Source organism: Maniola hyperantus, chromosome 7, assembly GCF_902806685.2.
Source record: "Maniola hyperantus chromosome 7, iAphHyp1.2, whole genome shotgun sequence".
Lineage (NCBI taxonomy): Eukaryota > Metazoa > Arthropoda > Insecta > Lepidoptera > Nymphalidae > Maniola > Maniola hyperantus.
Window position 1 is genome coordinate 6856492 of NC_048542.1, and position 23386 is coordinate 6879877.

The window sequence follows — 23386 nt, forward strand, 5'->3', positions numbered from 1 at the left end:
GAGATCTTGACAAAAAAAGGTTATGTTGACTCAAGTATTTTAAAGAAATAATGGATTTGTTTGGTTGTTTTTTGTTTTTGAAGTTATTGTGCAATAGTGGGTTGCAGACTGCAGTATACTAGGCTACAATAGCCGAATCGAACGTAAAATAGACGTAGGTAACATTTCAAAAGTAAGTAACTACACCTCTGCTTGAGCGAGAGGGACTGAGGGGGCCACGCTAGTTGCATATCTGGTAGTTATATCTGTGCTAGAACAGTATTGTGATTTGTTGCACCTATTTGTTGGACTTATTGCACCTAATTTGTGGTTTTTATAAATAACTACTTGCCCTCAGTAAGATTATTCAAGATAGTTTCATGGAAAGTTTAAAGTATTATTATTAGTTTGATGCGTGGAACGGAACATAATTTTTATGGCCGCTAGATAGCAGATTTCTAGATTTCTTGTTTTGACGTTCTTTGACCATTCTTTGACGTTCTTAATTCTTTCATTTTCCGTTCCCCAAGGAGGGGATTTACGCGAATCTTGAACAATAATTGCTTACATATCATTATAATAACTCTAAATCAACGTTATCAACCTGGAAGTCTTACAAGTGACCCGCGGGGACGCCGAGATGACGTCGGTGGCCAGGAGGCGAGAGCCTGATGATTCTGGGGAATATTCCGACACCTCGCAAGATATCGAGCAGAACAACTCTGGGAATGTGAGTTGGACATCCGCTAGGCTCAAAATATTTTGTGAATAGAACTTTCATTTTGGCGCTAAAACAGTTGCCGCCGCGCCGCACTTTCTCTCGCGCAATCGCATGTTGGAATGTACATTTCTTTTTCGCAAAATTGAGGTCACATTGGATACCATTCACCGTAAAACTGCTGATGTTGTTAGACATTTCGGGGTTGATCTAAACAATAACCAGTCATACCAGCCCAGAACGAAGAAGAAGAAGAAGAACCAGTCACAAAAATAAACAGTAGTTTTACTTGTACCTACTAGAGGTACCTACCAATAATCACTGTGAAAATGCAATTGCTAAAGGTTGCTGTACATTTACAGGATGGGCAGCATGAATCCTATTATGATTCCCAGGGGAGTGATTCGGAGAGGTCTGATCCAGAGCTCCAAGATCCAGAGATCCAAGACCCAGAGATCGAAGAACCAGAGAAACAGGTAAGAATATTACATATAATATAAACCTGAAGCATCAATTTTCAGTTAAAATGTTACCTATACAATAGAGAAAGTCTCGCATCAATTAACTTGGTTAGGTTGTGAATATTAAACTGTAGAAAATGTTAAAGACTAACATATAAAACATTTTCTGTAAAACATTTATTTGTTTCTTTTTGATTAGAACAACTTTTAAGTAAATTTTTGACATATATTTGGTTATATCTGGTATGACAGCTGTTATTCCGGGGATGGACAAAGGTGGCTTTTTACCCTGGAAAATCGAAAAGTAGGTACCCACAGGATTTAAAACTAAATTCCTCATGGACAAAGTTGCAGGCATCATCTAGTCAATAATTATATTTAAATGAGACATCTTAATCATAATCCTAATTTAAATTATAATTTATTGCATAACAGTGTATATAATTATAAGACCTTATTATTCATAGATAGCTTTTACAGTCTACCAGTTTCTAGTGTGCAACATGGATGCAATAAATTATTGAATACTAGATTATGCCTGTGACTTGGTCTGTGTGGATTTAGGTATTTTTAAATACCAGTGGGAACTCTTAAATTTTCCAGGGTAAAAAGTAGCCAATGTCCTTCTCGGGGATGTAAGCCAACTCTGTACCAAATTTTATCAAAATCAGTTAAATGAAAAGCTAGCAGACAGACAGGACAGGCAGAACACACTTTTGCATTTATAATATTATTATGGAAGTATGTAATTTTTTTAATCATGCTCAAACTTTGACTTTTGGGGATAAAAAGTAGCCTATGCATGTAATTCAGGTTACAAGTTACAGGCCCCGGCAGGAAATATTGCAGATCAAACTTTAGAAAAATAGACTATAATTAAGTAATTCACTGTACCTAAGCTTGTGCATTTAAAATTTTAGGAGGCTGAGAGACGTGTAGATGATGACGAGGACCGAAGCAACCCCCAATATATTCCTAAAAGGGGGACGTTCTATGAACACGATGATCGAACTGCAGCCAGGTATGTATTTTGAATTGGTGTCTTTACTATGCTCAGAAGAGCACTGCCCTGCACTTGGAGTGTATGTCAAAATTGTACTTCAAAATTCCTTTATTGTTCTGATTACTTTTTTATGTAATTCTCATATATTTGTTGGTTTTTAGCGTTCCGTACCTCAAAAGAAAAAAAGAAACCCTTATAGGTAAACCCTATCCCTAGTATCAGTCAAGAAAACCTATAGGGTATTTCCCGTTTACCTAGAATCATGAAATTTGGTAGGTAGGTAGATCTTATAGCACAAGTAAAGGAATAAATCCGAAAACCGGAAATTTGTGGTTACATCACAAAAGAAAATTTAAATGTGTTCATGAACAAATAATATTAGTAATTAGCAGTGGCGAAGGGTGAAAATCTGATAAAGGGAAGCCGGAAACGTACTTACCTAAAAGAATATCAGAAAGAAAGAAAGAAAGAAAACTTTTATTTGATCACAATACCTACTACAATAAACCTTAAAAGCTAATTAAGTTAATCTACATAATTAAACTAATAACAAAATAATATAATAATAAAAAATAATACCTATATATATACAAGTACGTGTGACCAAATATAGGTCTCCCACTCAGCATCATGCTGCAGCAAGCTGCAGCGCTGGTTTTCAGTGGGAGCCTTAACAAGTGAAGTCACGGACGATTTACCTAGTACAGTATATTATAAAAATAAAATACGCAAACAACTAAACTATCAACAAACTATATATATCAGCTGTTCGATTTTTGTTTTCAAAACTTAATTTAGAAAAATTACTATCGTTACGTAACAAGAAATCTGTTAAACAACAATCTATGTGAATTAAGGCCATTTCTGATTTTGGCTTACCAAACTGAATCAAAATTACCGTGAACTTACCACTTATAAGTTATTAATCACATCCCCAATTTATTATATCAAAATAAAACACCACTAACAACTTAAACAAACAAGCATGGCCGCTTCACAAAAACAAATGTATCAATATCAAATCACCCTTCAAAATACAAAATACTCAAAATAGTAGCATGTACCTGTTAAAACAATAGTATTAATATAATTTTTAATTTGGAGGTATTATAGGGTAACTCGGATCCAACCGAGTTATTAACGTCAAATTTGTCTGACCTGTCAGAGTTCCAAATTCGTATTCGCTACTGGGCCAGACTAAATTGGTGTGCTCTTTATTAGTCGACCGTAGAGCGAGACAGACCTAGTTCGTTCCTTTCGCTTTCGCTAGGGAAATGAAAGAGATAAATACTAAGCAAAAATCTAACTAGGGAATCCGATATTTTACGGCTTGTACGGTGTAGGACTGTAGGTGTATGTTACTTACATTAGCTGTTATGTTTTTAACTTAAATTAGTACTTAATAACAACAAAAAAAAATTAGCATTTGTGACGATCGAACCTTTGTATTTACGAATGTATTACGGAATTTATGTGAATAGTACCTACTTACGCTATATTATGCCAATTCTTAAAGGGAAGCCGATAGGAATCGTGTTATATTGACTCTTCGCCGCTGGTAATTAGTATTTTTAATTTTCAAAGTAAGATAACTATATGAAGTGGGGTATCATATGAAAGGGCTTTACCTGTACATTCTGTCCATTTAAATGTGTCTGTTACCAGTTATGGCTCAACTAATCAATTGGTCAATTTAGTTTTATAAAAATCTCAGAAGAAGAGTATTCTGAGATTTTTATAAAACTAAATTTATACAGACAAACTGTTATGTTAGAGCAAAGTTTTTTAAGTAGTAAATTTTTTCCCTGACTGCATCATAATAATTTATTTGTTAAGATTGTTTGACCTCCTGAAAAACAATAATATACATGACACTGCAATTTAAATCAAAGTGCTAAAATGGTAGACAAACAATTCAACACTCTTTGAGTATGGAGTCTTAATTTTTTTTCCACTATGGATTGTACTGCAAACTGACTAAAAAATTTTGTTATTACGATTTTAAGAGAGCTGAAACAAATAGCGGAGAAAGATTATATTTTTAGAGGTTTTTTGTATGACGACCCTTGGGTTAATTTTCATGTTATTTATATTATTTGCCGTCATAAAGGTAGGTCATAGTAACAAGTATTCTGTAAAAATGTCAACTGGCTAAGACAACAAATTGGTGGTTACAGTAAGGTGTATTTTTGTCTGAGTATTATGTTGGATCAGCTGTAGGAACAATAAAGTATAGAACATTGGCCGAACTGCCCAGTCAGGCGTTAAAAGCATATTAGCGTAATATGAATCTATTATGTAGAAAGTTTCTGTTTAGTGTATTTGTACTAATTTGATCAATTGCTTCTTAGAAGTCATTACGAGTTATTCTTGAATTAGATATTTCTAATACTTTCAGGTTTGGTTACTTTTCCTAATTCACAAATTATTTGATAAACTATAACAGATTTTCATGGAGCTCCCTGTTCATATCCATAATAATATTATAAATGAGCAAGTATGTCTGTTTGTCTAATACAGTTTAACCTCTGAACCATAGCTTGGCATAGCTTGTTAACTGGAGCGGACATAGAGTAGGTACTTTTATTTCGGAAAATCAAAGAGTTCCCAAGGATTTACGGGTAAAGCCGCGGTCTTTAGCTGGTAATACAATAAAGATAATGAAAACAACTAAATTATTTGTGCCTTAATATTAAAGGCAGATTATTAATATTAATTAATATTAATAGTAAAGGCGGCCACTTCCATTATAATCCAGATCCATATACGCATTATGTTTCCAGGATATGTTTGATTTATATATTTTGCTATGCACATTCAAAAATAGGGAAGCAAGAACTTAAAGAAAGCATTGTAAATAAGTAAATATATTAATATTTTCTTTTTATTTCTTATTAGTGGCGAAGAATCAAATAATGCGACTTCGGAGACTGCCTCGGAAAAGAAGGAAGGAAGTGAAACGCCGTCGGACAGACGCCGACCGCCGCGCAAGTCCGAGACGTTGAATAAATGGTCGCACGACAAATACAACGAAAATGAGCAGGTATAGTACCCAAATCACTCCACAATACATGGATATAGAATGTGTTTAGTGAAGGGACGCCAGCTGCGTGATTGGTCTAATCACCTGAAATGGACATAATTTACAAGTCTGCTGGAAGAGGTATAATATACAAAATGACAGTTATTTTAGTGCTGATTTGAAAAGCCCCACCGAGCATAGTGGGAATTATAATTGACACTGTGTCAAAAGGTCTTTGTGTTGATGCTATATTGATTGATCTCTACTAATAAAAATGTGCAAGTCCAGCATACTAACTGTATTAGTAGAGGTTAGTGGTCATGTTTGGAGTTTTGGACACAGGTTCTAGTAAGACATAGCAGTTTCGTAGAGCGTTGTCTCTATCATTAAGACCGACAAAATGTCACATAGGTATGAGTGACAGATACAACGCTCAACGAAGCCGAAATCTCGTTCTCATTTTGTGGCCTGCAGACATTTCTTTTTCGCCGCGAACTATTCAATACGCATCCCGCACAAAAGCGACGTGGGACTCACTGGCTCTGCCAGGATTCAATCTAACGCTGGCCATATACGATCAAGTTTGCAGCGGACTTGAAGCGGCCAGTCTGCAGTGCGTCTATATAAGCCATACACGATCAAGTTCGCCCTCAAGTTTGCATGATGCCGGACCAGTAGAACCATGGCATCACCAGTGATGGACGACGACGCGTTAGCTATCCTACGCTTATTAATAAGCCATACACCGTCAAGTTTGCTGGTCACTCCTTCAAGTCCGCTGCATAACTTGACAGTTAATTTGATCGTGTATCGTTAAACTCAGCAGCACATGACGTCTAATTTATGTCACACTAATTTGTATTAATCTTTTTTCTCTTATGTCATTAAAGATAGTTTTACAATTCTTTGTCCCAGATGCCAAAGTCCCGTGACGAACTGGTCGCGATATACGGGTACGACATAAGAAACGAAGATGCGCCGCCTCACGCCAGACGCAATAGACGTTATGGGTATGTCTATAGATAGAACTTACAGAGTTTCCATGTCCAGTCTAGGTGGCCAAGTGTCCAATTTCCTTCAGTCTTCGACTTTTTGCACTCTTTCAAGCAAGTTTTGTATACTAAACTTGCAAAAATTGACAACGACAGAACTTCTACAAGAAGACACTTGACTGATATATAAATAAATTAAAAAAAACCGGCCAAGTGCGAGTCAGACTCGCGCACCGACGGATCCGTACTACAATCGTATTTTTTCGACATTTTGCACGATAAATTTGATTTATATAGCAATACATAAATATAAATAAAAATCTATCTTAGAATGTACAGGTAAAGCCCTTTCATAATATATGATATCCCACTTGGTATATTAATCTTACTTTCAAAGTTGAAAATTCTATTTATTTGTTCATGAACACATTTTAATTTTTTTTGTGATTTAACCACAAATTCACAGTTTTCGAATTTTGCCCCTTATGTGGGCTGTTAGACCTTCACACATGGCAAATTTCATGATTCTAAGGGTCGGTTGTTTCAACAAACTGACGGACACGTAACCTTTAAATATGGCGCTAACGAACGAAAGTAAAGAAAAAGCGTTGATTCAGCATCTATTAGCGCTAACGTTCGTTAAGAGGTTACGTTTACGTTAACCGGTGCTGGCGCCATTGGTGATCGTCAAATCAGTTCGTAACTTCATACTTCTTACAAACGTAATATTTTATTTACAAATTATAATGGAATCAATTTAATTCAAAGCTTTTAATGGTAGTTTTTTTGAAGATGAAAGAGAGTTTGTAAGAAAGAAAAAGTGTTTAAAATGCGAAGTAGCAATATTAATAACTATGTATATAATTTAATATACTTAAAATGAAATAAAAAAAAGGATACGGAGAAGTAAGTTAATTTTTAGGGTTAGTTTCGCAACCAAAATAACAATGACGAACAGTTTTTTGTACAATGAAGCAACGCACTTAAATTAACAGATGTTAAAGTTCGTCTACGTCTGTTAAATTTTAACGAACGAATCTTACGAAGACCAATGGTTTGAAACAACCGGCCCTAAGTCAACGGAACGACAGACAGACAAACAGACTGACAGATAAAAATCTTAAATGGGACCGTAATGCAAATACAGTACCTACTGAAAACTAAAAAAAAAACAGAAACATACAGATTTTCCCTGTCGCAACTGCTATCAGCTGTATCAGCTGTACCGTAAATGGATATCATTTACGGTAGTTTAAACGTACTGATCATCTAAATTTAAATACAAATTCAATTTCATTTCTATTGCAAACATGGAGGTACAAAAATTGGCGGTTAGTGATTGTCATGGAATTTCATAGCTTGAAGTGCATGATGCGTGCATGAAATTAATTATGATGATTTACAATTCATAATTCATAATTATTATAAATATGATTGTTATTTTTTACGTAATTTTAATTGAATTTGGCACACGTTTTTGCTGTTCTGTTCAATATTATTTTAATGTTTGGGAAATCTTGCTTTCATTGTTATAAAATTCATCATAAGACTTAAATTGTTTTGCATGTTGCGTATGAAATCCAGATTCTTGGGTAATATTATAGTCTTTTAATTAACATAACTGGTGTGGTCTGGTGGTAGGCTTCAGTCGTGGGTAGTTACCACCCTACCGGCAAAGCCGTGTCACCAAGCTACGTTCCGGTAATGGCAATCGGGGAGGGAAGGCCCCGCGCACCCGCACAGCCCCCGCGCTAACCGGCGGGGTGATTACGTATCTCGCGACAGGCTTGCGACAGGCGTAAATCTCGCGATCATTGCTGTCAAACGTCACACGTAACAGCGGCTACAGAGAGACAGCAATAGCCACAAAGCAAAATAAGAAGAAGAAGAAGAAGAGAGACAGTTGCTGTCGCTACTGCAACGTTTTATGTAATCACCCCGCCGGTGCGGGCGAGCGTGGGTAACGTGATTGCCATCTCAACCTGTCGCTGACTATACCTAATGCAGAACTCATAAGTTCCCCCAGCTGTACTCATTTAATTACTCATGCCATGGTTTTCAGTCGCGGGCCAAACAAATACACGCGCACTTGGGAGGACGAGGAAGCGTACAAGAGGCAGGTCGCGCAAACCACGCACAAAAAACCACCCAGCCCCGCTGACTTCCCAGAGCTCAATGCTGTGAACAAACCCGGGTAAGTTTAGAACGAGGTTTCGGCTTTGTAGACGTCATAGTGTCTGTCACTCATACCTATGTGACGGTTTGTCGCCTGTCGGTCTCAACGACAGAGACAACGCTTTACAAAACGTTTTCTTTCTAAAGCTTGACACGCAATCTTTCCTGCGGGACACTGTACCTAGTCATCAAATGAAGAGATTTTTTTATTGTTACAATTTTTTGTATAGTCCGTACAAAATGACTCCTCACGCGCCATTTTAACTCTATGGGTGAACTGTCATGTCAAAAGTACGGTTCACCTTTAGAATAAGGACTTAAGTCGTACTTTTGATTTGAGATTTGACACAAAAAGTTAAAATGGAACATGTGGAGTTGAATTTTACGCGTTATACGAATTAATAAAAAAAAGTTTGCGCGCTTTTCTTTTTTAATAATAGTTAAAATGTTTTTTTGACTTGTAGCAGAAAGCCTCGTCCACGCCAAAGGTCAAAGTCTCAGCCGGCATCCAACGATTCATCTGAGAGTGGATCGCAATTAAGAAGAAACGCCTCGATAAAGGTGTCAAATCCCAAGCAGAAGCCGACGAAACCGACCGTGACCCGGCGTGACGTGGACGTGAAACCGGCGCCGAAGCAACCCCTGAAGGACAAGATACACATACCTTTGGAGAATCTCACTATCACCACCACTGTTAATAATACGTATGTTTCTACAATTGTTTATTGCCTTGCACCAAACTTGTTTTAAGCTTTAAAAACCTTCGAACATTTTTTTTTAGTTTAACAAGTCATCTTTAGGCACAGCAAAAAAAAAAACCACGAATGTTTAGATGAAGTGTGTCATTCCATCTACTTTTCAATACATAAAAGTGTTTCTATAAACAATTTACATTGTTTATAGAAGCACTTATTACGATATCATCATGATCAACCCATCGCCGCCTCCCTACATAGCACGGGTCTCCTCTCAGAGTGAGAAGAGTTTTGGCCACAGTCTACTATGCTGGCCAAGTGCAGATTGCCAGACTTCACATACCTTTGAGAACATTATGGAGAACTCTCAGCATGCAAGTTTCCTCACGATGTTTTCCTTCACCGTTAAAGCAAGAGATATTTAATAACTTAAAACGCATATACTCCGAAAAGTTACAGGTGAGTGCCTGGCATCGAACCTGTAGATGGAATATGGACGATGGAAACTTGCCCGAAGTATTGCAGTTTATTGATAAAATGGTGAAGGGGGGACGAAATCGAAAATGACTTTAAAACAGCAACTTTAAGGTCCACTTTACTGCTTACTTGTATTATAATATAATATTGTCGCCGTAGCCAAGGCCCGCCGCAGCGGAAGGTGAACGCAGCCGTGGCCCAACAACGGCCGGTACCAACCGAGCAGAACAAAAAGAAACCGCTGGTTACACAGGTTAGTTCTACATGTTTTGAGAACATGACTTATGTACGTAGGGTTGGGCTTGGGAAATAAATGAAACGTAAAACGGAAGAGACATTCAGAAACTTGTGCATCCCTCGAAACTATAGTCGGCGACAACTTTAGATGGCAATCGGGGTATGAGGCAGGGGGACGCCCCGCACACCCACACTCGCCCGCACTGGGTTAGCGCGAGGGATGTTGACAACGTTGTAAGATGACAACGTTCAAGTCAAACTTCATTGATTGATATTGAAACACGCCTAACATTACCTATAGTACGCGACAGGTCGAGATGGCAAGCGGGGAGAGAACGCCCGCACACCCGCACAGAGCCCCCGCGCTAACCCGGCGCGAGCAAGCGCGGGTGACAAGCGGGCGTGCGGGGCGTCGCCCTGCCTCATACCCCGATTGCCACTGTCGTGCACTATACTTAATGACAAATGTGCCTAAAAGTGCTGTTATTATACTACATAATCGTATGTATAGTTTGTTGTGTGTCCTCCAGCCACCGCTTCAGAGTAACGCGGCGAAACAGCCGCCGCAACAACAAAAGCCGCCGTCACAACAACAAGCACAACTACCGCAACAACAACAACAAACGACGGCGGGTGAGTAGAACGTGTTCTTAAATTGACTAGTTGACCTGCCCCAGTTTTTTTTGCCATTTATATTCTAATCTAATCTAAAGTAGCCTGTACTGTCCCACATCTGGGCAAAGGCCTCCCTTCGAATTTTCCACCATTTCCTATTTTGGACCTCTTCGGGCCACATAACTGTAAAATTTAATTCATCACGCCATCGTCGCCTTGGCCTACAGCACTGGCGTTGATGATTCTGGGGAGTCCAGAAAGAAGCAGATTTTGCCCATAAGCCATCTCGCATACGGCACACATGACCTATCCAGTCCCATATTTTTTCTTCAATCCATGTTTTTGGGTAAAGTACTGGGGCGACATAAAGCATGGATGTTCGGGAATACTATCGTGTTATATTATATTATTAAGATATAAATTCAAACACATATTAAGTTTTTGTCTAATATGAAATGTCTAATTTATTAGGTGGGGAACCTCGTGGTGGCAGCAAGCGTTACAGTAATTTACGCCAACGCCCGCTAGCCGAGACATATTCTCCGCAACAACAGCCGCCTCAGACGCAGCAACAACCGCCACAGACGCAGCAACAACCGCCACCGACGCAACAGCAGCCGACACAGCCGCCGCCACAGCAGCAACAACAGCAGCTCCAACAACAACAACCGCCCCAACCACAACAACAGCCCCAACCACAACAACAACATAGATATCATGGTGGTTAGTTTAGTACTGTATTTCTAAATGTGTAGCAGGTATTACAATGGTCTGCACTAAATCCGCAGGAATGTTAGAGGATGTTTATTGTAGGTAGACCTCAGAAAATCTATCTCATGAAAAATATGGAATTGAAATTCCAAAGTTATCAACACTACTCTGTGAATATCCTATGTACATAGTATATTCATAGAGTACAGTGTTGATAACTTTGGACTATCATTTCGTGAGATTTTGTTCTACCTATATCACCAATAAATACTTATTGTTTACTTTACTAAGTTGGCAGATGGACCAATTGCAAAAATCTATCAATAAAATATTTACTTGTGTATTCTATACATTGAGTTCCAAGAGACAATAAAGTTGGATAATGGAAGTATTGACAATAATGTTTGTGTTTTTCCAGAGTTTGTCGGCGGTCAGCCACCACAGCACCAAGGCAGCCCGGGACCTCAAATGCATGCACAACAGATCATGCACCCGGTACGTATCTATACTAGGCCAAAGGAATTCTATATACATACATATATAAAAAGAAAAGCTGACTGATTGACTGACTGACTGAATGACTGGCTGACTGACTGATCTCTCAACACACAGCTCAAACTACTGGAGGGACCGGTCTGAAATTTGGCTATTAAGACGTAGACATCCGCTGGCTAAGAAAGGGTTTTTGAAAATTCAACCCCTAAGGAGTAGGGATTCGAAAGTTTCGTAGTCGCGAGCATAAGCTAATAAAATAAAATATTGATTCGAGTTGTATTTTTCTCTTATGATGAAGTAAATAATAAATTAAAAATATATAACATAAATTCGTATATAGTCCGCGACAGGTCGAAATGGCAATCGGGGAGGGAACGACCCGCACACCTGCACAGCCCCCGCACTAACCCGGTGCTGGTGAGTGCGGGTGTGCGGGGCGTCCCCCTGCCTCATGCCCCGATTGCCATCTATATACCTACCCCATTGTCTTTATAAATGTTATTGTTGTCACAAGGTACACAGGAACGCAGTGGCGCAGCCGCCGCACGGGCCGTCGCCGCCGCACCAACCCTTGCCGCAACCACCGCACCAACCCTTGCCGCAACCACCGCACACACAACAGGTACCATATATCGACTAAAATGGTATCATCATCATCATTATGATCGATATATCGCCGGCCCACTACTGAGCACGGGTCTTCTCTCGAAATGTAAAGGCCTTAGTTCAATATTATTACAGTTCTTGCATTTCACGAGGGCGACTGGCTCATGACGGTATAAGCAAGGTACAGTAAATGTGTGCGTTTGCGAGCGCTTACTCGCGACTGATTGGTCCGACACGCACGCACACTTACGCAATGCCCATGTATACGAAGTAGCCACAAGTACAGTTCACTCGCCTTCGTGAATTGCAAGAACTGTATATAGTTAAATTATCATCGTCATCATCAACCGATAGAAGTCCACTGCTGTACATAGGTCTCTTGTGGGGACTTCCACACGCTACGGTCTTGCGCCGCCTGAATCCAGAGTGAATGCGCTCCCTGAGACTATAAAGTAACTATTTATGTAGTTAAATATAACAAATAAAAATTGGGACCATCCCATTAGTTGAGTAGTAGTATTACTGCTAGTACTTGTGGCAGGTGGCCCTGCTGTCCGTCCGCTGGTCCATTGCGGATTGGCAGACTTCACACCCCTTTGAGAACGTTACGGAGGACTCTCTGGCATGCAGGCACTTTGAGAAGAGCCGGCGATGGGTCGATGATGATGATGCATGTACGATGGCTCTAACTAACACATTGACGCAATTTGCAGCAAGTTAGACTCGGCATACTGGACCAGCAGCAAATAGTCCAGCATCCACACCACACAATGCACAATATACCTCAACCACACGCTATTGGTAAGTGACATTGCTTACTGGCGACCCGCCCCGGCTTCGCACGGGTAGCTTATTACAATTTTTGCAGGGATCTCTAATTTAAATAAATAGCCTATGTTAATAATGTAGCTTTTGACTGGGGAAATAATTTTCAAAATCGGTTTCTGTAGTTCTAGAGATTACTTCCTGCAAACAAACAAACTTATTAGTATAGACTGATGATAAGTTTCCAGGAGGATATCTACCTGTCATATTTTGATCAGATTTTTCTTTAAATAAAATCTTGACAGAAGGATTAAAGAAGAAAAAACACAAGAAAGCATAATATGCAAACTGTAGAATCAACTCCCTTGGGCGGTATTCCCATTAGATTTCAACATGGGGTTATACAAGGGGCGGACCAACAAATTCCTGAAAGGCCGGCAACGCATTGGTGGTTCCTCTGGTACTGTAAATGTTCATGGGCGGCGGTAATCACTTAACATCAGGTGACCCGCATGCTCGTTTGCTCGCCATTTTTATTAAAAAATGAAGAAAGAAAACGTTTATTTTGTAAATACTGCCACACGTCACAAATGTTGGTTATCGCAGCGCTTCCTCCATTTGAGCTTTAAACCAAAAATGCCTCAAGCAGAAGAAGCGAAGGAATAAACTACATTGCGTGGCACAACCCGAAAAAAGGTTCCAGCTCAGCACAATACATGTATGCCTTAGTACATACAGTAGAACATACAGCGCTGATTTTCAGAACAAAATTGTCAGGCCTTTGACGAAAATTTTTCGTAATCTTCAAAAAATTTTCGTAGACCATTTTGATATTTCTATTAAAAATTGATGACCTGTTACCCGGCTTATGCCTAATGCTGTTTGAAATTGTGTATCACAATCAGGAAAACCTGTAATAATCTCGTAGAAAGACGTCTTTGAAAAGCTCTAATGCTAAGTGTGAGAACAAAGCCAGCCTAAACTATGGTTTTGACGCTTTTGGTTAGCAAAATAATTGAAATCACCTAAAAAATCAAAGCATATCAGAACAGATTACAGAAGCAGACACACTTGCACTTGTAATATTAGTATTGTTCATTAAAATTAAAATAATATTCAAGTCAAGTTTACATACAGGGAAAAGAAATTAATTTCGATTAATTTCAGGACAGCTACAACCAGCACAAGGATATGCGCCACCGGCCATGATGCCAGCACAGTACATGCAGGTAAATATGATTTTTTGGTAGAATATATTAATAATATTTAACAGCTACTTTCGTTTCATAACAAGTTATTTTACCACAATTTGTATGGTGGTGTTTTTTTTATTATATAGGCATGCAATTGACTGTAATTACACCAAATACTAGATGATGATACAGCCTAAGGTGGAACGCGCCTGTCTAAAACATGCCTATTCACTCTTCTTTTGGGGAAAACAGAAGCCGGAAAGTTATTCCGTATTCTATCAGTGCGTATTAGAAACGAGAAAGCGAATCATTTCGTACGAGTCCGTGGAATGGTAAAGTTGACATGTGATCGATGAGGTTTGCTCTTCCAGTATAACCTCTCTTGTTAAGTCGTTTTCAAGAAGACAAATTGAAATAAATGTTTTATTACAGCAGAGCGGTAGCGGGGGCGTGTTCGGAGCTGCCCCCATATACCAGCCACCGGCGGCTTATCCGCACCAGCTTTATCCGCACCATAACTTCGTAAGTTAACAGTCTTATTTGGTGACTAGCGACCCGCTCTAGCTTCGCACGGGTAGCCTATTACAATTTTCGTGGGAATCTATATATTTTTGAAAATAAAAATTTCAAAAAATAAAATAAAAACCGACTTCAATAACTACAAAAACTTTGAAAAAAATTTATATAATTTATTACCCAATATATTTATGTATACAAGAGTTATTGTAGTTCTATAATAATAATTTTTGGAGCCGGTGCCAATTACCCGCACGAACCGTCCATCTACTCTTAGCGGCCGGCGCGTGTCTACCTTGAGTTTGTCGGATGCCGTGGGACACCCGACCGAGGTAAAGCAATTTCTCGCTCTCTTATTTGTCCTTATGAGTAAGCGAGACAAAGTACACCAACTTCTACAGGGTGTTTCTCGACTACGAAGGTATAGATGTGTTCCGATTTCTCGCTCTAATTTGGTAGTCTTTAGTGGGATTAAGTGGGTAATTGTTTTAAATATATATTAGGAGAGCTTGACCCATCTTTAATACACATCATAGCATCATGGGGGTTTTTAAATATGCAGAGCACGCAAGCTGGAGGTGTAACGTACTACACCTGTACGGAGCAGGAGCAACCACCGCGCCAGCCGCGCCGGCCCACCGCCGCCATACCCATCGTGCGGCCTGCTCATCCTGAGAGGTAACTACGTCTAGAGGCTCTAAAGCGCAAAGCACACCGGTAGAGTCGAGGTGCGGAGTATTTCTTAATAACAACACAAGTCAAGCTGCAAGCTTCAAGTTTTGTTTTCAATAGGTATACCAATTTCAACGGTATAACAAAGAATGTATGTCCACATAATTTCAAAGTACAAAGTTTCTAAAAATCCTGAAACGCATATTTCTTCATTTTTACTTGACTTTTTCAATAGTATGTAAAACTCATACATTGCGAATCAGCCAATACTTATTTCATTTGAATTATTTTCAACACTTTGTTCTCTCATACACATCTGACAAGAATACTTACAAAAATTTATTGGTAAGGATCGATTGCACCACATCACTATTAAAGAGCTGTAAAAAACAGGCAACTCACGAATCACCATTTGTCTCCGGGATTAAAAAATAGACTTTTGTGAATATATCCCCTGAAATTAAAATTGTATTACCCTTTACAGGCCAGCAAATTCGTCTGAAAAGGACAACATAGACAGAATTGTCGAAAACATGTTCGTACGAAAGCCTTGGCCCGCGCATGGTGCCGGTGAGTATCTTTTTTTTACATTTTTCAAGTTTATGCTAAGGCGCAGGCGAGTTCAGAGCAGTGCAGAGTTCTGACCTGCAGAGCAGATTTTATAATGCATGAGTCGTGTTCGTTTGCTTTTTGTGCGCATGTACACGATTTGCATATGCGCACAAAAAGAAAAAGACTCACTTTTTGTGGTGAATATAAAATAACAAAAAAATTGAAATGCGCACATGCACAAAGTAAAAAAGCAAACGAACACGAATATGAATGTACTAACAGCTGCGCACGCTGCGGCGCGGGCACGTGCGATGCGCAGACGTATCTGTGCTGCTCTGCGTCGCGTTGTCGTGCGGGTACAGATTTCTGCACGGCGCGTGCACGGCGACACGTATTGTACTAATCATTTCGTGGCAGATTATGGCCTAAACCCTTCTCACTCTGAGAGGAGACCCGTTCTCAGTAGTGGACCGGTAATGGGTTGATCATGATGACTTTAAGGCTGCAGTAACAGAACATTTAATTGAATATTTCGTTGTTATTTGTATGGTATCTAATCATCCAGACTAGCCAAAAGAGACTTTAATTATTGGGTGAGAATTGCCAAAGAATTTACAAACTGTAAAGGAGCAACAAACCGTTATTTTGACTTTGAACCCGTTTAGAACATCTATTCTTTGTACTAACAGATATAAGTATTAATTGTTAGTCATATTTCTATAGAACCATTACTCATGCTTATCTCAAATTCGCTGAATAGATATTTGTTACTTTTGGAGCTGAGGCATCGAGTTTATTATTTATTAATTATTATAATTTTTTAAATTTTAAATATAAATTATTATTTTCTATTTAATAAAGAGTTCAGCCGTTGGACGAAAATATCTTTGCGAGCATTGCTTAACTCACGTTTGTTTGAAGAATTTTAATTGAAGAAAAATTTACAAGAAAACCGCAGAGAAGTTGCATTTTAAGTTGAATTTTATTTTAATGTTGGTATTGTACAGTACATTTATTATTTATCTATATATTCGTAGATTAGAAATTATGTAGTAGGTATAGCTAAATAACTCGTTTATTATGAGTTATGACATAGTTTTACTGTAGAGCATTTAATGTAAATGCAAGGTGATTATTGAAATTACCAGATCTTATAGTTACTAGCTTTTATCCGCGGCTGCTTTGGCGTTTTAGCTTTGATTTGCAAACAAAATTTGATTTGAATAACATGAATATGCACACCAACTTTATACTAATATTTTTATAATCTATTAGTATAAAGTTGCTTAGTAATGCGTTACTTATACTTCGTAAATTTTCCGTTTTCCTGTGGAAACCAGTTTTTTTCAGGGTAGAAAATAACAATTATCTCCTTCCCGTCTCCAGGATTTTAGCTATCTTTGTACCAAATTTCTGTCAAAACGGGTTAAACGGTTAAGCGGATGGACCGTGAAAAGCTAGCAGACAGACTGACACACTTTTGCATTTATAACTATATGAAGTATGGATTGAATCCGTCCATCACTTTCTGTCACCACTGAACAGACAAACTCGGTAGATTGACTGTATATATTAATTATATTAGTGATTGTATTATTAGTTTAATCTGTATGAAATATTAGAATTTTATACTTAAATATTCTAACTTCGAATCTAGGAATTGCAGATCAATGTTCAATAAAGTGCAAATCCACAACAAACACACACGCTGGAAAATACGGCACGCCCGATGCGGCTGTCTCATGCTGTTGATTTACTTTTCTTTAGTACTAGAGAACGCCCGCGACTTCGTCCGCGTGGATTTAGTTTTTAAAAATCCCGTGCGAACTCTTTGTTTTTCCGGGATAAAAAGTAGCCTTTGTCCTTCCCCGGGATGCAAGCTATCTCTGTACCAAATTTCGTCATAATCGTCATGTCTAAGCGGATGGGCCGTAAAAAGCTAGAAGACAGACATACATACTTTCGCATTTATAATATTAGTATGGATTCGATGACAGGTCTTGTGTTGTGTTTCAGACGCGCCAAAGGATAAGGCGCAAGACAGCAGAAACTCCCAGGAACCACAAAGCAAAGAGCCCTCTCAGCCTAACAGCCTATCGTCAAGCTCAATATCAACTGACTCGAAGCCAGAGAGAACGGAAAAAACGGAGAAAATAGAGAGTGAGAACCCCGATAGTGCAGAAGCCTGACGGGTAATGTACGAGTATTATAACAGGAGATAATTTAATGTACGCCGTGCGAGTGCTCGAGAACTTTGTGATTACGAACTTTGATAATAATTTTGAGCCGAATTGTCAAAGTTGGTATATACAAAAGTGTAAGTTACGTTACGTTGGCCTAACGTAGTCGGCGAATGCACTTGGCGTATACATGACGCGTGCGGCCAGCGTTGGCGGGCTTGCCGAATAGTTTAGGTGCACACAACAAAGGATCTTGGCGAAATTCGCAAACAGCGTTCATATGTTGGCCGGCACTCGTGGAACACGTTGGTCCAACGTAAACTTCGCGTAATATTAGCAGGTAAATCTTGTACATTCCTTTGAGTGGTTTCAGGATTCAGAAAACTTAAGAGGCAGTGACTGATTAAATTTTATCTTTGAAATTTTAATGTTTTTACCTAATTTTCTGTGAAGCAGGCAAACTTAGGCTAAAAGCATATTGGAGGTGAGACGAAGATTTAAGCAATATTTTCTTAAATGTCCCAATGTTACCAACTTATGTTGTTCCAACTTTACCGAAAAGTAATAATTTTATACATGTCTTATATTCTTATATTCCATCTTTAAATGAAAAGTGATTTTGGAACATTCATTCTCTTTGAGATTTTAACATAAGTTCGTTGCTCCTATAACTGCCCTAAGCATTTGCGATTTTAACAATGATCTGTAGGTAAAAGCTACTTATTTTATTTATTTTTATTTTTCATGTACCGAAATTATAGTCACATGGTAGTAATAAATTAAGTTACATTGGAAATGCTTATCTCTAAATAGAGATTTCTTCCAGCTTCCCATTCAAGGTTGTGAGTAAGGCGTATTAAAAACATTACCGGTTGATTCGATAATATTTGGTCAGTCGCTTTCGCTACCACGATCAAGTCTAAATTGCCTACAAGCTCGCACGGCTTTAAAAGATGGTCTTTTAAAAATTACTTTCTCTTTTATGTACAGAAGGCAATAAAATATTACTGATGGACTATATGAATCTGAGAAAGATACTCCTAAAACTGCTCTTTCCGACATGGAATTAAAAAAGCACGAGGTAGAATTAGGAAAGTATATCATATTATTTAATGAGACCATCTTTTTAATTTGATAAGTATAGAATTTTCTAATAACTATTCTATGGCTGTGTTCAGCTCTTTTCGGGGTTGGAATGTAAACCATTAACATTTAGGACTAAAATAGGCATCTCGAAATACAAAGCTAGATTCAAAAACCACAATTATTCTAAGTATGAATTATTTCATGTGACTCAATGTCAACTGAGATCTGATTGTCTTCAAAAGATTGTGTGATCAGATTAAAATGAGAATATTTTTATTTTATTTAATTGTTAGCATTGAAAATTTATGAATCTGTTTATTAGAAACAAAGTAAAATAATAAGGACTAAAAACTAGTTTTTACGCAAAGGCAAAGGTTATGTTTATCTTCTCTATATATAAAAATGAATCGCTGAATGTGTTGCTGATCGCAAATCTCGAGAGCAGCTGAACCGATTTCGCAAATTCTTTTTTCATAATATTCCTTAAAGTACGAGGATGGTTCTTACGGAGAGAAAAATTTAAAAAAATCCTGAAAAAAAATCGACTGTTAGGCGGTATAAAGTTCACCGGGGCAGCTAGTGGGTACTAAAAATTTGATGCAAACGTGAATGTTTTTTTCAATAACAATGCAAACATTTCCTTAGAAAGTAAACCTGATTAGCGTGTCCGCGTGTCCGATCGCAGCAAAGCAACTGACACGTGCTGACACCTAGATTGATTGTTTGCGGCAATGAACAGATAGATAGCTTTGTTTATTTTGTTTGCAGCAATGAACAGATATCTTTATGATTGTTTTGTTTGTGATAGTGAATCGAGTTTGTATTTTGAGATCCATAGGTAGAACTTATATCCTAAAAAATCGTAAAAACTTAAATCATCCAGATCTTTAATAATTATAGATGACGTGGAACTCGTTATATGTACACGTAATAAATAATGATAGTTAATTTTATAATTTATTCAATTTAACTTTTCATTGTTATTAATTATTGTATTATGTTCATTGAAAAATAATATTATGATTACATTATGTTATAAAAACCAATTAAATACCTTATTATTTTTAATCACAGTTTGCAAATAATTGAATAATTTTGAATCAAGATAAAAAACCATGTGATGGCTATATTTTTTTTAAATAGCGGTTTATTTAAGAACTTCGACATATTTTTTTACGACGAAATAAATTAATAGCTAAAATTAAAAATAGTAGTTATAATTACAATCGAGGCGAAAATTTTGCGAGGTGAGGGTCAAAAGTTTAATTTTCAATAGGCACGTGCATTATAAAACGTTTTTCAATACATTTGAGATAAAACAATAAAACAACTGGATAAGTAAATAGTTGAATTTATATTTATTTAAAAAAAGCTTTAAAATGACTGTTACTGGATTAGAACCACCACAATGTAAACCCTACCTCTTTTGTTTATGAGATTTCACTAAAATATGTGTTACAATAAAACTCGACAAAATACAGATAAAATGTAAAAAAAAATTGAGTAAGTACCTAGATTTCATGTATCTTCCGAGAAATTTTTCTACATAATAAAAAAAATTCGCTTCACTCGCGCTAATGTGCTGTTGTTTATGTTCAATTAATGATATATTATAATAATATTATAATAAAGGGAGAAATAACTTTTTTGGCTGTCTAAATTATATAGATTCGTATAATATGAAGATGTAAACGAAATAATGTAAAATGAAATAATTGCGAACTGAGGCCTAGGGAGCGCCAAAATGTAATCTCGCACCGCACGCAAAACTAACACGGACCGGTCTGATTATTATTATTGCTATTTACTTGTTTAACTATTAAAGTTGTTTAACTATTAAGAACCGTACCATGAGCCAAGACCCTTGAAGAAACTTTGGGCTGAATAAAAATCCGACTCGCACTTGGCCGATTTTCGGGTGGCGGTGCCCACAACCTTTTTTTGAGGAATAGGTCCGTGCCTGTATAATATGGTGGCCTCGAAACAGTTGTTCTGTTTGGCGACCGTTTTAAATATTACCGCACGCCTTTGTGTGTAATAACTGCGGTAAACTGTAATATTTTAGTTTTGGTAAAAGTCTACTTTATAGTTTTGTGGTGAACTGTCATTTTACGAACAAATGTATTGAAAAATAATTATGTTACACTATATAGGTACAATAATATTGTATATTATACTTACAGATAATTATCATAAACTTGAGTTTAAAATTAATCAGATTTGAGATAAAGTTTGAAAATGTTTTATTTGTATAAAATGTATATATTATTTTTAATTAAGTACTAAGTCATATACCATAAGGGAAATCTAGGACCACGCCATTATATTTTTTTAATCAATGAAATGCGTATTAAATACTCTATCTCCGTTTTTTCCGTTCTTAATGTAAAAAGAGATAAATATTATTATTGACTATACTTTTTAGTAATATTTTTGCTCAATCCACTTATATTTAATAATATTATCGCCATTTGTAGTATTTTTCTGGTGGAATAATAAAATTTAATTTACGCTAATAATTTTCATAATGTCAATTTAGATGTTAGGATTAATTTTGCACTAGTACTGTTAATTTCCTGTTAGAATAGTTAGTCCATTTTCTGTAAGAACGTGTCAGAGGTCTTTAAAAACAAAAATCGAGAACAACAACGCAAAGTTGGTCCTTAGTCTATCTAGCTAGCTTTAGAATTATTTATTAATATTTTAACAAAATATCACAGTATAAAATATAGTACTCGTTGTCATGTGGTAAACCTTAAGATTATAATACCTACTACGGTATTTGGTTGATAAATCGAAGATTCGACTCAATATTTTAGATAATCTCTAGCAACTGAATACTTAAACGTGTCTTAATACTTAAGAGCGACCAAAACTGAGTGCTTTTTAGCGTTCTATCCCCGAAGGGTGCCAACGGGACCCTCTTACTAAGCCTCCGCTGTCGGTCTGTCTGTCCGTTTATCTGTTAGCGTACTGTATCTCGTGAGATACTAATAGTTAGAGAGTTGATATTTTTACAGAAGATGTATTTTTATTGCCGCTATAACAGCAAACAATAAAAATTTCAAAATGACCGCCATTAAAATAAAAAAATAGTTAAAAAATGATTTTCTTTTACGATGGTGCGGAACCCTTCGTGTGCGAGTCCGACTCGCACTTGGCCGGTTTTTCAAATATTTGTTGTATGAATAAAATGCCATAAAGACATTTGAGTATTCAGTCGTTAATTTATTTTCGTTCCTACAGTTCTCATGTCTAGATGGACGTAGGCTTGTAATGTTCGCAAAGTTAGTATGACAAACATTTCTGTCAGAATTTCTATAATACCGTGATGAATCAACACTGATCTGTGCTGTGCTATGTTCTATCGCTCCTCTTAGATTATAATGATTAACAAACAAACCTTGCTGCGCTGCGCTTTGTACGGCTGTGCTGTGATTAAAACAGCAAGGATCAAGCGATACGTGCTGGCTCGCTCGTCATCGCATTGCTCATCTCGCGCAGTCATGTCGCAGTCGCACAGCACACCGTAGTAGCATGGTGTTTATAAGAAAAACATAGCACCAGAAAGTTAGCTTGGCTGAGCACAGCACAGCGCAGCATAGCTGAATGTTGATTGGTCAGCCTTAATGTGAATCTGCCATTACTTAGGTCTACCAAATTAATGCAGCACTGTCTTGTTAAAGTAGCCGGCAAGAAATATTGTGCATCGACCTTTAGAATGAGATTTCGGCTTTCTAGAGCGATGTCTCGGTCACTCATACCTATGTGATGTTTTGTCGGTCTCAACGACAGAGACGTTCAACGAAACCGCTCTACGAAACCGCTCTTTCTATTCTAAATTCTCTTTCTAAAGATCGATGTACAATATTTTCTGCTGCGTACTGTACATATTTTATAATATCTCAAATTCTACTAATGCTAAGTGTTAATTGAGCTAACAATTATTTTAAAAACTTACAAAATATTATACAATGATACAATACATATTAGAATGATATTTGTATAAAAGTTAAGTAGTAGTTGTTTTGACTAGTCCTTATTTAAGAATCACGACAGCTTTTGTGATTGAAAGAGGGAAATTCACTGTCTTCAGAACTGTTAATGATGTTATCAATGATTTAGTTTTTAAAGATATTTTCAGAAAAAAAAGTATGAAAATGAAAAAAATGCTTTTTGTAAACTAGGTTGGTTATTTATTAAAATATGTAAATTCTTCTAAAGCTGCAGTTTTTT

The 23386-nt window shown here is 37.3% G+C and overlaps 1 protein-coding gene across 3 annotated transcripts; it reads left to right on the plus strand.

The window, feature by feature from the left end:
• The first annotated feature begins 460 nt into the window (after positions 1–460).
• LOC117983972 (protein CASC3-like) lies at positions 461–19561 on the plus strand. Of its 3 annotated transcripts, none has more exons than XM_069499637.1 (18): positions 461–709; positions 1060–1173; positions 2079–2179; positions 5060–5204; positions 6099–6193; positions 8238–8369; positions 8818–9054; positions 9682–9775; positions 10290–10392; positions 10846–11097; positions 11504–11580; positions 12095–12202; positions 12900–12987; positions 14119–14180; positions 14577–14666; positions 15223–15338; positions 15817–15902; positions 17901–19561. In XM_069499637.1, exons 1-18 carry the CDS (start codon positions 620–622, stop codon positions 18071–18073), a joined length of 2163 nt encoding a protein of 720 aa, XP_069355738.1. In that variant the 5' UTR covers positions 461–619; the 3' UTR covers positions 18074–19561. The 3 variants fall into 3 exon arrangements, with proteins under 3 accessions (XP_069355738.1, XP_069355739.1, XP_069355737.1); XM_069499638.1 differs by having other exon boundaries at positions 462–709; positions 8815–9054; positions 14580–14666; XM_069499636.1 differs by having other exon boundaries at positions 463–709; positions 8815–9054.
• The last annotated feature ends 3825 nt before the right edge of the window (positions 19562–23386 follow it).

Coding starts and splice junctions, on each gene's coding strand:
- LOC117983972 (XM_069499636.1), top strand. CDS start 620: ATGACGTCGGTGGCCAGGAGGCGAGAGCCTGATGATTCTGGGGAATAT. Junction 11,581..12,094: donor CACAACAGATCATGCACCCG/GTACGTATCTAT, acceptor TGTTGTCACAAG/GTACACAGGAACGCAGTGGC. Junction 15,903..17,900: donor TTGGCCCGCGCATGGTGCCG/GTGAGTATCTTT, acceptor GTTGTGTTTCAG/ACGCGCCAAAGGATAAGGCG.